At 33.6% G+C, this 16,763-nt stretch overlaps 2 protein-coding genes and 1 long non-coding RNA gene across 5 annotated transcripts in view; 1 reads left to right on the top strand and 2 right to left on the bottom strand.

Annotated features, from left to right (window-relative positions):
- LOC128670518 (uncharacterized) overlaps positions 1 to 16,763 on the bottom strand; it is a 98,192-nt gene that overhangs the window by 44,689 nt on the left and 36,740 nt on the right. The gene's annotated exons all lie outside the window — the stretch shown is intronic.
- Positions 11,891 to 15,132, top strand: LOC128670521 (uncharacterized). Its single transcript, XR_010369918.1, has 2 exons — positions 11,891 to 11,929; positions 13,173 to 15,132. It is a non-coding gene; the product is annotated as an uncharacterized LOC128670521 (long non-coding RNA).
- On the bottom strand, positions 11,939 to 16,064 carry LOC128670519 (uncharacterized). Its single transcript, XM_053746247.2, has 2 exons — positions 15,632 to 16,064; positions 11,939 to 13,592 (listed from the first exon to the last, which is right to left on the bottom strand). Exons 1-2 carry the CDS (start codon positions 15,807 to 15,809, stop codon positions 12,997 to 12,999), a joined length of 774 nt encoding a protein of 257 aa, XP_053602222.1. The 5' UTR covers positions 15,810 to 16,064; the 3' UTR covers positions 11,939 to 12,996.

Here is a 16,763-nt window from a genome sequence, read left to right as displayed (position 1 = left end):
CCGTGCGCCGCGGTGCGCCGGTTAAAATCAATGTCAATTTTGACGGTGTAACTCACCCTAAGTTACCCTAAGTTAAGGTATATGATGTGTCTATAATAAATGACAGAATCATGCAGTTTTATAATGTATATCGCTGGATGGTATTTTGGAAATATAAAACGAATTGAATGAAACATTAGCGAGTTCTATTAGTTTGTAAACTCTTTATTGCACAACGAAAATACATATAAAAGGGAATTAGTATTAAAAATTAAAGTCTAACTTACTCAAAGAACAATTGGGTTGCAATAAAAATAAAACGGATCTCGGATCCCGCTCCGTGTAAACGTATTTTCGTATCGTATTTGCTTACCGCTGCCGCTCGTCAATCACGCTCCGTAGCTGACTGTGCATTTCAATTTAAGGCACGTAGTAACCCGTCAGCTAAGCTATGAAAGAGATCATCACTAACATTTCAGAGATAGGCTCTTGTTAATGGAGTTCCCATGCCACGACGGCGGTTGCTATTTAAGAAACATCATTGAATGGAAGGTATAAAAGAGGAGTTCCATATAGACCGATCGAGTTACAAGAGGTAAATATAGTAACGAAAAGAAGCGGCGACAAAATATTTTTACAGCAATTTAATATTTATTTCTTCTGTTTCTTTCTACCAGTTTCGAATTCAAAGTGTTTTGTCTTTTGACTTTGATTTTTAAGAAATTCGCAAAATATTGATATTTGTTCTACGATTATGACCTCGAATTGAGCTGATCTAAATGTACATTTATTTCAACATAAGAAAAAGCATCTTCATCTTATAGCTTTTACTACAGCTCGAGTCTTATTCAACTGGCTACCGAAATTAAGACTAACGATTCCCAGCCTTAATGTGCCTGTTTTAATTTTAATTTGGAAACTGATTCGCCTTAACGACGCACATTCGCAGTTGAAATGTGGAACGTTCAGTAGCTTTAGTGATAAATTACACTTTCAGAAGCGCTACAGCGCGATAGCTATATGTGATGGATTGTTATGTTTAAAACTTATGCGATGTATTTTAGTTGGAATGCTTCTTAAACAAATAAAATAAATAAATATATTAGGACAAATCACACAAATTGAGCTAGCCCCAAAGTAAGTTCGAGACTTGTGTTATGGGCTACTAACTCAACGATACTATATTTTATAACATATACATATACGTATAGATAAACATCCAAGACCCGGGCAAATCAGAAAAATATCATTTTCCATCATGACCCGACCGGGGATCGAACCCTGGACCTCTCGGTTCAGAGGCAAGCACTTTACCATTGCGCCACCGAGGTCGTCAAAATTATTCGTTATTGTTATGAAATTAGCACTTAAAATAATTTATATACTAAAGAATATATAACACGTAATCATTGAAATAAAAATGCTGCCAGTGTTTTGCATGGGCTGATGGCTTTTGATGGGCTTCAACTATGTACAATATAGTTTTATTTTTAGACATGTTCAGTTTTATTGTTTGAAATTTGTTTAGTTTTTATTTTGCTTATAGAATGATTAATTAAAGATAATGCATGCATACTTATAACATCGGTGTTAGTAGTTAGTCTTTCAGCTTACCACCTGCAACAAAAAAACGGCATTTGTTACATATTTTACTAAGAGTGAAAAACGGTGCATAAATCATATAAATAAAATATATATTTGCTTGAACTATTATAGAAATTAGATTCAAGAAAATGTGTAATAATTTTATTATACTTGCATCCTTCTTATCTATTGCTAACACTGGTGTCAGATTTTATTCGAGTCGCCTTAAGGCATCTGACATGATTGTAACGACTATCTACCAACAGTACAATCCTTATCTGTACAGTACATATGGTAAAGAAAGAAAGAAAGAAAACATTTATTTGCCAAAAACATGAGTACAAATAGACCTACACGTTTTACCGAATATAGGTATGCAAATATAATTAAATAAAGAGGAGCATGCTATCCACTACAAATCCAAAACAAAAAAAGAATTATAATGTACTTATACTAGCCCTAAATTCTATCCGAGTCTATCATTAAAGAAATCATTTAAAGTATAATAACATTTATCAGTTAATAAAGACTTGAGGTGCTTTTTAAATAGATTTAAATTTAAGCTTTTATATTGATTTGGAATTTTGTTGTAAATTTTCGGTGCCATACATACTATGCTATTACCGAGTAAAGCAGTTTTTGAAATAAATTAAAATAAAGTCTTCTGCCGCCTCTGTCTGTCTGTTCGCGATAAACTCAAACACTTCTTTACCTATAGATAGTTTGGTTCCTGAAGATGGTTTATGTGGTGTATAAGTGTATAAATTTATTATGTCCCGAGCGGAGCCGGGAAGGGCCGCTAGTATTTAACAATTGAAGTAATCTATATTTCTATACTATTTTTATAAATAGGTAAGCGTTTGTGAGTTTGTATGTTTGAGGTGGGTAATCTCCGAAACTACCGTACCGATTTCAAAAATTATTTCACCACTAGAAAGGTACATTATCCAAGATTGCAATAGGCTATATTTTATTTCAATATTCCCATGGGAGCGAAGCCCCGGGCAACATCTAGTTATACTATAAAACAAAAAGAAAACACAAAAAAAATGTTGCCTACGTTACTCCTGAAGATTTCGTGTGCCAAATTTCAACAAAATCGGTCCAGTAGTTTTTGAGTTACAAATATACAAATCCTTCTCTTATAAAATTAGTATGGGAGCATGGATGTAGAGAAGTCTAATGTCAGTAATTACGTAAATACAGTACAACAGATACAGGTGCAAAGCACAAACACATTTTTTAAAATAAATACGTAATAATCACAGGATTTCCGAACAGATGGCAAATTTCTGTCCTTGTTTATTATTTTTACTTGTAAAAATAGCATATTGACATGCGTTTTAGGCAAAGTGCAGTTGCCCCTTGATCTCGGAAAATAGAGGGAAAAATAAAATAAAAAAAAAAAACATACAAAATATAGTTCATTGCTTGTAGATTACAAGAAAACCTGTAAGAATCCAATAAATTGTAATCACTTCGCGCGAGTGGACCGATTTTTTAATTTAGTTTTTTACTTCCCGACACTTTGTAGACAATGTCGTTTACAATTTCGCACCATTTTCCTAAAAAAATATAACCGTCATCTGAACAGAGTGACAGCATGTTGGAATGTACAAAGCAAGAAATTTTTTAAAACTCGTTATTGCTTTGCTGAATTTATACTGCAACGCCGAAATAGATCCCTTTTCACAATTCCAAATTGCATGTCTTTCATTTTGTGGACTGTAATTTTTATACCGCTTTCATATTGAAATGTTTCACAATATAAAGAAATTTAAATGAAGTTAGAAGAACGGATTTTCTGTAAACGTTCTTATGTTATATTACAAGCAATGAATTAAACTCTTGCACATATTTATAAAAATGTTTTTCAATTCAATTCAAAATGTATGTCTAAACTAATGATCAAGAACAAAAGGGCTTAACATACTAAATATAAAAAAATATATATATAGATCTGCAAACAGCTGTATGAATTATATAAATATCGGTACATATAGAGTATTATATAATATAAAACAATCCCTAGGGAGGTATCCTAATGGACCTAAGATGTGTATGACGCCAAATAGAAAGGCGAGCGGGCAGGTTACAAGTAGCTGTTATCAAATAAATCGGTCACTTAGCCCGACGGGAAAACGAGAATTCCCGACCTCGGAATAAGCGTTTCTGGTAAGTACAATAAGATTTATGTAGAAACATTCCACGTCTAAAATAAAACTCATATGTTATCACGATTAAAAATTGAAATCGTATCTATTATACCTATTGATTAAATTTAACATCATATGTTTCAGTAAGAACTGAAACATCTCAATTCATTCATTTAATGTTTACTCAATATGATTGAAATGCAAAACTATATATTTTTTCTCAGTTGTTTAGCGTCTAACTTAAAATCTTGTATAAGTTTCATAGCTATATATTGCTCTAAGCACCCGAGATATTGATATTAATAAGTTATGAGCGAACGACCGAATTAAACGCGGGCGAAGGCGCGGGCAAAAGCTAGTAGATATTATAATGCGTAGTTATATAAAGTATCGAGGCGAATAAAATACCTAACGATATATCTTACATATCGCTACCAAATAAAAAGTCGTCGTTAGCTGGGGCTTTCATTTCCGTCTTTTGGTCGAGCTTTGGGGAGCTATCGGGCCATCGGTTCAGCTTTATGAATTTCTTAGTACATACTTATCTACCGAAAAATGTTTCTCGGGGAAAATTACACTTCGGTCTGTATTAACTAAACTTTTAGGTAAGTCTTTTTTTTGCAGTAACTTTTTTATTTTATTTTTGCAGTAAAATTATACATTGGCATAGGCATTTAATGAAATTTTCTACAGAATATGTTTTCGTGTTGGATATTGCTCTGGGTGCTTTGTAAATATTTCTTGAATTGTAAGTTCGTTTTTCTGTAACTATTGTGTCAATTACTAGAACGTTTACCTCATAGTACAATAATAACAACATATATCGAAGAACTTCCCCCATCAACAACCCCTTCCAACGATGACACTCGTGAAATACGAAATGACAGACGAAGCGGTTTCTGCGTGTCAATCGAATTTTACTTATTCACGGAAATATATATTTTTTTCGGATATAAGCTGATGGCGGAAAACATGTTTTGAAGATTGTTTTAAAGTATCATAGATATGTTTACTTCCAGTATTTTCCCACTTTCTTCCCAAAAAAATCGTACAGGTCACAGATAAACCGAGCGTTGATTAATGTCAACGCTCGGTTTATCTGTAAAATCTAATCTGACGAGTTTAAAACATTTATTATGTTCGTTATTTATAAATTAAGAATATATCGCAGCGAAGAATACTCACTCACTCATAACGAAATCTCGAAAATGATTAAAAGGCAATTAGGATTAAATTTGGCAGGAAGGTAAATTATAATTAAGAGACGTACGCAAAGAAAGGATTCTTGGAAAAAAATGATTCTTGGAAATTCTTCCTTAATGGGGTCTATGTGTCTGCAATAACGATTTATTATTATTTATTATAAACGCGGGCGAAACTGTGGGCAAAAGCTAGTACCCGAACAAAGATAATATATTTGGTTGAGTTGATCTTTTAGTTGATAGTAATATAATCAAAAATGGAAAAAGAATAAATTTGAAGTTGGCGAAAGTGAATGGTCATCTAAACAGTTTGAAATCAATTGCGTTTTAATAGGCTTGACATTTAAGCAAACCACTAACTTATTTGTTTTAGAATTCAAAGTTAGAATAGAAATCAAAACGCCTATTTCTCATCACTTGGACCACCGCTGGTGTCTCGGATTGCTATGACGGCTTTTATCAGGTATTGTTTGTTTAAGATTGATGGCGGGAAACAGATTGAAGGCAGTGGAGGCACAATGCCTTGCTCCGAATATATATAACTTCGATGATGTGTCACTTTCTATACTAGCTATCTGAATTGATCGAATAAATTCAGAACCCTTCAAAATCCCGGCAAATACTAGTGAATACGTACGAGAATATATTACTTTTAATAATTTTCTAAAACTGTGCTATCTTTATTTAAACTAATTCTTTGAACAAATAAAACTACATCATAAGAAAGATTCCGTTTATTAATTTTTACATTAAAAGCCGCGTGGGCCCCGTTGTTACGTCGTGCTCTGTCGTCCTTCATTGCGTTGACGTCCGTCGACGGATTAACGAAGAAATTAAATGTAATTTTGACGTACATCGATGCGGTCAATACCTATAGAAAACAATGGAGCAGCAACGAGCTGTGTCGTCCCAACCGAACACGAGGGAGCAATCGGGCCTAGCTCTTACACAAAATGGATGAAGATTGCTAGAAAATATTCAAATATTACGTACCTATTGATATATTGGAATGCATATCTATAAAACGAGGCAGACAAAAGGCGCTTTTGAAGATACGAAATCAATTTCACAGTACTCTTCAAATGCGAAAGCTTTTTATTACTTTATTTTACGACAATATACTGAATAATGTTGGAATCAGATGAGGAATTTATTATTCTTTCCAACCGACTTCCAAAACAGGAGGAGGTTCTATGTTAATTCGTTGTATTCTGGGCCTAAGTTCTCTTCCATTACATTAAGTCTCGGCCATTACATTCGTTCATAAACCAATTGTTATTTCGTGTATTGAGGCACTGGGCCTGTAGATGAATCCTTTAGATTATCTTATGTTATGTTATTATGGATATAACAGAGACAAAACAGGTGTCTTATATTTCTTAACCTGTGATCTCGGTGAATCATATTTATGAAGACGTAACTCGATAGACGATATACTCGTATTGTAAGCTGTGGCGTTAAGCAGATTCTTCAGTAAATAATAGGACACGAGCCTCACGTAGCGGTCTTTATTTTACTGTGCTCAGCATTTGGGTTGTGAATCTATACATACATATATTTGAAGACGATGATGTTATATATAATTGAAGATAAATTCAAAATATTAATAAATTTCCTTTGTCCATACGAGCAACAACTGAGTTGCAAGCTAATGACCGTAAACCTTACAAAGAGCAAGAATTTAGTACAAGAATACCAGAATTCGATACGTGGTTCGTTTAAAACTTTCAAAATGTATTTTGTGTACGTGATATGGTACTATTAAATTACGAATTATTGATTGGGTTTCGTCTGGCAATTAGTATTGTGGTTTATCTTTATGGCCAGTGGATATTCACTAGGATAGGTATTTTAAATTCTGTGAGTAGAAGGAAAACAAGACAAGATTAGCTATTCAATTATGTGTGGTAACGAAATAAGCACTTTTATAATTGTAGCATCTGCGTAATTTTTCGTGGATATCTCTGACACAAGACTATCAATAAAATATATTTAATATATTATAATTAATATATTGTATCTGCAACTTATTTATCTGATAATGAAATACATATAAGTATTTACATTAAGCTTCAGGTGTCAATTACGACGAAATCATTTCGATCTAAGATACATCTAGGATCGTTTTGTTATAATACAAACGCAACCCTCCAATTTAACCCCTGGGCAGCTATAGAAACTACCGAAATTGACGGATTGATAAGGGTTGAGATCAGATATGAATGTTGAATTGAAATTCAAGTCCATTTGTTGAGCTCATTTTAATTTTGGCCGTACAAAGGGAAATGTTTATAAAGTTGATTTTACAAATAAACTCTGAATGCTTCTTTAGTATGTAGTTCCGCAAATGAATGATGTTATAATTCTGGATGCGTTTATTTAAATGGATATTCAAATCCCAACCAAACATCTATTATAGCGCGGTTTTTTAATGATATTAATTTTGTAGAAGTGGCACTAGGACATTTTATTTGGAATAAGGCTTGGCTGTGTCTTTCTTGTATTTTTGTATACACAATCGGTAAAATAAATAAATTTAATTTTCTCAACCTTTTATCAATTGCTTGATAGAAAACTTTTCACCAAGCAGTCAATAGAAAAGCAACAAACGCAAATAAATTGCAAAATTCATTTCTATTACCGCCGCAAGTGGTCCAGTTATGTTACCTCAAAATGCAGTTGACTATATATTAAAAGTATTATTAATAAAGTTAAAAAGTAAACGAGAAAGGTTAAGAAGGTTAAGTAAATATTTACCGTGAACGCGCAGGAGTCAAGACAGAACCTCTCAGAGCTAACGAGCGAGTGCTAATTGCAGGCTTTCAACAACTGCGCTGTTAGTTTAACCCCTTTCTACTTAAACTGCCTTAAAAAGGTTTGACCTTTTTAAAGATGGCGGAAATTTTTGCGGGCAATTCAGTAAGTTGGTAGAAACACAGAATCTTTCTCAGAAAGTGATTCTTGTTGTGACAACACGACTTCTCGGACCTAATTTCTCTAAGTATTTAGAAATTAGATTTTAGTTCTTAGAAAGACGGAAAAGTCAGGTTTCCTGTTTGAGCAATCAACAACTATTTTGATTTTAGGATGGATTTTGTTATCCACAATTCTTGAAACTTGAAATTATTTCGAAAACAATCCATATCCATACTATAAAATGTGACAGTGATTTAGTACATGGTTAAAACTAAGTATTTGATTGAGGTGATTTTGCGTGTGGATTTAGTTGGAGAGCTGTAGAGTGACATGGGGGCAACATAATTACATAAATATAAAAATTTTCTACGAGATTTCCCGTCTGTATTTTCCAGTACTATTCGCGGATAATACGGTCTTATGTCCTCTACATTCGAAAACGTCTTAGCGAAACTTCAAGATTTGTTAAATAGATAAAGCGAAAAATGTTAAAACAAACCCTCTCAGCCGTTGAGCGTCGGGACTCAAGGTTCGCTTTGCTACTTTTCCGTCTCCTCTTCGCACGGTCGTTGACATCCTTAGTTATCAAGACCATTGGTGCGCGTGTCATCCTTCACGACATTACAAACAAAACCATAAACAAAATACTATAGATAATCAATTCATCATCGCAGTGTAATAGGGTTGGCAAGCAGGTATGCCGAGCAAAACTAGGTCATTCTATTACAGATGACAGATGACCTGGAAACACAGCAATAGTTCATAATTGTCCGTGTGCCTGTTGTGATGAGAAATTACAGGCCTTGTGTCTTGAAAGGTAAACTTACTGGCATGTGTTTCATAAGTGAAGTATGTACAGTAACGTACCGTTTGGGTTGCTTTCAGCTATTGAGTAAGGGTGTTGAAAATTACATCAATGTTTTAGATGATTTTATAATACCAGGGTCTTTATAACAAATCAGATAATTTTAAGAATATAACTTTCAAAATATATTTATTAAGTACATGAATATATTCTAAAAGTTATGTTCTTAATTTATAATGTAAAAAAAAAAAAGATTTTCCCAAAAGAATAAATATCGGGATACTTTTTAATCAGTCAAAAATTAAATCAAAATTCACAAAAACTCCAGAATCAACTAACACATAATTTGACTAAGTGAACAGTTTTCTTGTGATTGAGTGAGTGTAGCTAGTCTCTCTAAGCCTTTCGTGTTTCTGGTCTCATCTTTAGATGTGACGCCCTGAAACCCAGGGTGAAATATAACTAATGTACTGTCGTTATTATCTCCACATGTCATGCATCTATGCTTAATTTATTTATACATATACGTATAAGTCCACCTATAGTCATTTGTTTGCTATATCTGTTGGTATAACTAACAGCTAATTAATGTGGAATCTGATTCAAGCGTCCTCCAGGCCACTAGTTAGCCTTTTGGAGGTACTTCACTGGCAATAAACTCACTGACATGAAAATACGGTTTTAAAATTGGGAATATAATCGCGGTAAATCCTACGTTGCTTAGTTATTCATTGCGTTGATACAATACTGATATTTAAACTAAGAAACGGTTGTCGTAAATTTCCTTCAGCGGCGTTTCCTAAGGGGATAAACTGCGTTAAGCGTGTGCACGCACGTGAGCACGTCGCGGGCCACGCTTCTGGTGCACGCACGTGAGCACGTTCGCGTGCTTATGCGCGGGCATCGGCGCGTGCATCCGCGTACGCAGTTTTCTCAGTACAATTTTGACGTTGGAGGTGTACAGTCGAATAAGTAATAATGGATAAATTAATGTTGTATTATTTATCAAGACGACGGCGACGACGAATTGCCAAAAAAAGACGCCAGCCAGTAAGCCCGTTCGTTGAATCTAGGTTACTGTGCGGGGAATTCGTGGTGAAGTTTGGTATATTAAGAAAAAATGAAAGGTTTTTTTTCAAATATTTTAAAGTTTCATTACAAGTCTATGATGAATTATATTCAAAACTGGAGCCCTATTTGAAGACTAACAATCTACGATTGAAATCTACGTCAATCGTATCCTTCCGTGCACTTTCATAACTAAGTTTTGTTAACTGGTTAAGAAAAACCCTTTTTTATTATTGTTTTCACAACTGGTTTTTAAACAAGAATACGAAGTGTTCATTCATAACTGACAATCACAAATAGTTAAGAAACGAATAATTATGATTATGTTTTTATAACTAGCTACAGTCAGCAATAACATTTTTCCTTTAACCTTAAATCAAACACAGAATGTAATTTAGGTGAAATTAACTATTACTTAATATTTAAATGGGGCAATTATTTCTAAACAATGTCCAACAGTGATAGACTTATTTGTTAAAAGATGTATAGTATCCGCAATTTCTTGGTCAATCTCTTGGTAATTTTTGTTCGATGTGTTTTTGTTTGTTTTGAACGACATTGAAATTTTTGTTTCTTTAAGAAGAACATTCAGAATTGTTGCTAGCGACGCTTTTTGGCGTCCAACCATTCTATTAAGTCTTGCGTGCCAGCCTTCTAGATTGTTGGTGGTCCGAATTTCCTCGCCGTAGCAGCACCAAGTCTTGATAAAATTTACATCGCTGAACCAGTAACGGTTTAGGTAATTGTTGAACTTTATCACTGCTTCAGTTTTCGGGGATTTGGTCATTGTATACTTGTAACCTGCCATTACATATCTCAATGGCAATCGGGCTAAGCCAGCACATCTCGCAATATGTCGTCTTTGTACTGTAGATTTAATCCCTAATCGTTTCGCCTTTTTAAAAAGACTGGCACAAAAATGATAATAACATCCTTTCATTACTGCATTCGGAAAAATTTTACGTATCGCTTTCATTGCTGAGATTTCGTAATCCAGTGTCAATTTTACGGGGTTCCATTCTGGAATTTGTGACTTTATCATTTCAAATATAAGTTTGTAGGTATTTTCAGTTTTATTATGAATGAAACCAAAGAATAAAGGTACCATTTTTTTGTTATTTTATGTAGTCCATGAATGGTATATATTTGTGTGAAAGGTTCAGGGCAAGACTTAAAAGTTCCATCCAGAAAGAAATGTTCGAAATTGTCCAAATACGTTTTTATATCAGAAGAAGAAAATATTAAAATCCTGTTGTTTGTGTCATTGTCGTTATAGTCAGCCAGGAGGAAGTTTTTATATTTTTTTGGTATTTCTACTTTAGTTGGTGATTCAAAATGGAGCTTAGAAACTCCTAATGCCTTATTTCTTGCTTTGTATAGACCACTTTTAATATTGTCAAATTTTGGTAAGTCAGCAACTAAGTGCACGCCATCGTCTTCCAGTTCGCATACTACTTCTTCAAACTGTTTTTGTATTGGATCGACATTAGCTACTATTTTAGTTTTCAAATCTTTCATTTTCTTCAAAACTAGATATTTTGCACTATTAGGTAAACAATCAATATCGTGCACGCCCTCTTTAACTATATGGTTTTCATTGCTTAATGTCACATTACCTTTACAACCGGTTTTATTGTAGCATTTCCAAAAAACATTTTCGTTCACATAAGTTTTAATTTTATGGTACTGACGGCCGTCGTATAGTAGTTTCTCGCGATCCCTTTTTGTCGTTATGAACTCCATGGTGGGCTTAGAAAGCGACATAGTTTATCACTTAAGTTTTCGGTTGCTATATATTTTATATAAATTGCACTCAATTGCAATAGAAAACTAAATAATACTAAAATGACAATGTCAATGTCATGCCATTGCAGTTTACATATCAATAATAGATAATTTATTAAGATAAGAACCTCATCCGTTTTCCGCATGCAATACTCTCGATAAAAACTCTAACTCTGTTGTTTTTATTTTGATTTAAGGTTAAAGGAAAAATGTTATTGCTGACTGTAGCTAGTTATAAAAACATAATCATAATTATTCGTTTCTTAACTATTTGTGATTGTCAGTTATGAATGAACACTTCGTATTCTTGTTTAAAAACCAGTTGTGAAAACAATAATAAAAAAGGGTTTTTCTTAACCAGTTAACAAAACTTAGTTATGAAAGTGCACGGAAGGAATCGTATCACCAATGGAACGATTTGCAATGACATTGCGGTAAGTAAAGACATTTCGATATTAATAATCATCTTTATTCATGTAAAAAAACAGTCATTATTTAACAAAAGTTTAGAACACTCGTATTTTTTGCCAATTTATGTAAGTCACATTACTGTTTAGCCACATCAAGCAAGAAAGAAGAAGTTCTTATTGTTTCGGCAGTGACACCTGAATATGGCTTAAAATGTTTTTCTTGATGTGGTTCACTCTGTTCTTAGGACCGAAACACATAACCGCACACTTATTAATCATCATATTAATCACAGTTTCTTATATTTATTAATTATATTTTGTTATTTCTAAATTACACAGTTTTATCTTTTTCGTTTTTTTTATCTATACCTACTTATTCACTTATTTTTTTATATACTTAATCACAACAGTCATCACAGTGTCTTGCATAAACGCTACGTTACAATTAGTCATTGATTATTCATTTGAAATACACTAATAAAATCACAGGTTCAAGTTTAAAATAAAAAAACACAATAACAGTTAAAACAGTACAATAAGTCTAAATGTCTTAATTATAATAATATACCTACCTTACAAAGTATTAATTATAATGACGCATATTGATTGCAAGTTTTTACATATGAATATTTCCCTTATTAATTATTCCCTTCTATTACTAGATCGGGTACTAATATTATTTTAAATTCTTATTTATCATCACAATCATAATCACAGTTTACTACATAAAAGATTAAATTTAAGAAGAGGACATATGAAGGAGCAATGTTATGAGTAGGTTCAAAAAAAAGGTCCATTAAGTAAAAAAGGGGTCTATTGATACACTTTTTTATTTGACCCCAAAATAGGGTTTAAGATAAAAGTGTCCGAATCGACCCCGTTTCTTTCCTTATGAACATGACACCTCAAGGCTTGTAAACTTTTGGCGAATGCCCTTGTATATCATAATAATTGCACATGAGACCAGAAAAATATAAATATAAAATTGCGCTTTTTACTAACTTAAATAGTTCTTCATGTTCTTCTCTTTCTTTTGTTCTTAATAATTAAACAGTCTTAATCAAATCTTCAAAGTCTTTCTTGTTACCTATTTATTCATTGTTCGTATCTGATCTTACATTTAAGGATTCTAAATCATTCGTTACCGTATTTTGCGTTAATGAAAGGTCATCAATGGTAATAATCATTTCTTTTTCAATATCAATTAAAGCTTCTAATACTTTCGTACGAAATAATAATTTTTTAAAGCAACTCAATTTTTTTACAGTTGGTAATAATGACTTAAAAAAATTCAAGTCTTCGTCCATATTATCTGCAGTGTTATTCTTCACGCAATTTAACAACTCTAATTCGAAATCAGTTGGCGATTCGCACTTACGTTTCTTGGAAGATCGTGTTTCTTTGGTAACGCTGGAGCTGGTGCTAGGTACATTAATCAAATCTTCTTCAATAATCGTATTATTTTGTGAAGTTCTCGGTGACGCGTTTTGCTCTACTGACTGATTAAAATTGTCTGCCGATTCTTCTCCTTGAGTATTCGAGTTTGAATCTAAAAATGACAGCATGTTATAGTAAATGTATGTTTTATTTGCCCTGGAACCGGAGCCTGATTTAAGTTTTTTTTTAGTAGACCTCACTCTTATATAAGTGTCTCTTGCAGTTTTCCATCTTTGCTGCAGCTTTTTCACTGAAACAATAACACAGGTATTTTATTTTATTACAGATATTTAGTTAGTGGACATACCTTCGTTGATATTCATCTGGCGTATCAGACAGGACTAACCACGGTCAGAAAAATAGTAACAGAAGTTTGTCAAATTATAATTGAAAGGTTAAAGGAAGAATGTATACCAAAATTTTCCCGTGCGCTATGGGTAGAGACTGAAAAAGGTTTTTTAACGCAAGCCCAGTTTCCTAACTGCATAGGTGCAATAGACGGAAAACATATACGCATTATAAGACCTCCACATAGTGGTTCCCTCTATTACAACTATAAGCATTATTATTCTATTGTACTGCTTGCAATGTGTAACGCCAACTATGAGTTTACCTATATAAACGTGGGAGTGCAGGGTAAAGAATCTGACTCCGCAATTTTCACACAAAGCCGATTGTACGAACAAATCAACAATGACTTAATAGATATTCCTCCTGCCAAAGCATTGCCCGTAATACACAATGATAAACCAACCAACATTGCTGCAACCGCAGCTTTGCCCTATATTATTGTAGGAGATGAAGCATTTGGGTTATCTAGCCATGTCATGCGGCCATATGCTCGAGCTCTCGATTTAAACTACAAAAAAAATATATTCAATTATAGGTTAACGAGAGCGCGACGTTATATTGAGTGTACATTTGGTATCATGGCTAATAAATTTCGCATACTCCATCGTCCATTGAACGTTGGAAAAGACAAAGCAATTTGTTTTCTTAAAACAATTTGTATTTTGCATAATTTTATAAGATCAAGAAGTCAAATTAATGACTTTCATGATATTGTCATTATACCAGACCATATACGTTCAGTTCGGGGGTTAATTGGAAATACCCACAGAGATTCGTATACATTACGCGATAACTTCGCAGATTATTTCGTTGCAGACGGACAGCTGTCATGGCAAGATCGCAGTATTTATTGAAGGCTTTTTTATAATTTATGTACATTCAATAATTGAATTTTCACGGTTTTTTACCACACATTTTTTATTAACATAGCAGGCATATTTTAATAATATACCTAATGATTTTATTTGTTAAATTCATCGGATGTAACCAGTTGCGCCGCCATGACAGTCGAAAATTATAAGAAATTCAGTATTCTTACATTAAATAGGTAAAATGTTATGTAATTACGCATAAAATGAAACTTTTTTTCTTTCATTACACATCCAGTGATGTGTAGTTTGTACAGTGTCTAAAAACACAAGTAGGCATCTTTTTTACTAAAATATTATTGGTACTCAAACACATGTAGACGCGACACCGATTGGAGCGTGACTAACTGCATGGTAGGCAATTACCTTCCATTGCTCTTGCCTTTGAAAGCGGGCGTATAACTAATCTAGTTATATAAAATCATAGGATGTAACCAAATAACTTAGATTGTTGTAAACTAAAGTTGAGAGATGTCAAAGAAAAACCTACAAAACTACAAAACGCACGCTTATTTTACAAAGTTACTAGCCCAATTCTAAAACCAATATAATAAATATTTTAGTTGATAATTGTTTTATTTATTTACCTACCGATCCACTGTTTCTGCCCTAAAATGATTTTGAACCCTAAATACACCGATAGTGTGAAGTAGTGTGAAGCTCGCAGTCGTGAACATACTGGTTGTCTCGTGACGCGCAAAATGGCGGCGACCGCGTGGCCGAAAGAAAGAACTTTGGAATTTATCGAGCAATAATTATATAAAACCATACCAATATTATGGGACATTGTTCACACGAATTTCACAATGTTCAGAAATACGCAGTATCTCTGCACTAGTTTTGAATATAAGCATGATTTTATATTTACATAGGTAAATTATTGCAAATATTCCGAGTTTTAATTTTATAGTTGGATTAATTGTTGAAAACATTTAATTGACACAAATACAATTGAAATAACTAATTATATATAACTAATTGCATAGATTATTAAAAATAAAAATTAGGCGCAAAGAATAGTTTACCTAACCTACGTTATTATAAAATAAAAAAGAGTGTAGGTACTTACCTTGTATGTTTTTTTCTGCTTCACTCCAGTCATCAAAATTTTCAAACAGTACTTTACAAATGTCTAGCCATGCTTTTGATTTAGCGTCCCGGTCTTTAAATATTTCGCTTGATTGGTCCCATATGGCAGGACGACACTGAACTTCAACAATTACCCTTTCTGTATCAAAATTTTTCATTTTTTGTTATGGGCCGGGCACGCGCGTGCGGTCGGTTCGAGATAGCGCTGTCAACTGAACAAGCACGCGCGTGCACCCGCTAGCGGGCTTCGCGCGTGGACCCGTCCAACGTGATGCGTGATCACGTCGCGTGCATGCGTGCCCCATTGCACGGAAGTATCACGCGACGGGCTCACGAGCGTGTGCACGCGCATGGGCACGCGCGGGTCGTTTTTGTATGGACACGCGAGAGGCACGCTTAACGCAGTTTATGCCCTAATAGTTTCGAAATTGGGGCTTTCAAGAAGATAGCCTATCGCTTTCTCCACGCATCGGTGACCCGTATTGGGTCGCTGGTGACCAGGAGCTGTGGTGTTTGCTCACAATAATGCAACCTGCTTGTTTGCCCACTATAGTATAAAAAATCTACTTAAGAATTATATTCTCGTCATGGCTCAGAAGCTTCTGTTATTGTAGAAATTTCAGACGAAAAAGTGCCATGTCCATGGGCCGTACTCGATCATCCAATTTCATCAATATTCGTTGATTTTGAATTTATTGGAATACATTTTTTTAAAATTTTATAACTTCAGTCAAAATCTGAAATATAATTATTATCACATCGAAAAACATCGCGTCCACAGAATAGGTAGTTAGCTTCTTTTAAAATGACACAAAATATATTTATACTTAAACTTTCAAAATATATTTATTAAGTACATGAATATATTCTAAAAGTTATGTTCTTAATTTATAATGTAAAAAAAAAAAGATTTTCCCAAAAGAATAAATATCGGGATACTTTTTAATCAGTCAAAAATTAAATCAAAATTCACAAAAACTCCAGAATCAACTAACACATAATTTGACTAAGTGAACAGTTTTCTTGTGATTGAGTGAGTGTAGCTAGTCTCTCTAAGCCTTTCGTGTTTCTGGTCTCATCTTTAGATGTGACGCCCTGAAACCCAGGGTGAA

The sequence above is a fragment of the Plodia interpunctella genome, chromosome 6 (assembly GCF_027563975.2).
Source record: "Plodia interpunctella isolate USDA-ARS_2022_Savannah chromosome 6, ilPloInte3.2, whole genome shotgun sequence".
Lineage (NCBI taxonomy): Eukaryota > Metazoa > Arthropoda > Insecta > Lepidoptera > Pyralidae > Plodia > Plodia interpunctella.
Note: the sequence above shows the minus strand (reverse complement) of the source record. Positions and strands in the feature narration are given on the sequence as shown.

Bases quoted from the DNA above. Each gene is read 5' to 3' on its own strand.
- LOC128670519 (XM_053746247.2), bottom strand. From the start codon at position 15,809: ATGAAAAATTTTGATACAGAAAGGGTAATTGTTGAAGTTCAGTGTCGT. The intron at 13,593-15,631 runs GTAAGTACCTAC...TTATTGTTTCAG, and splicing joins AGCAGAAAAAAACATACAAG to TGAAAAAGCTGCAGCAAAGA.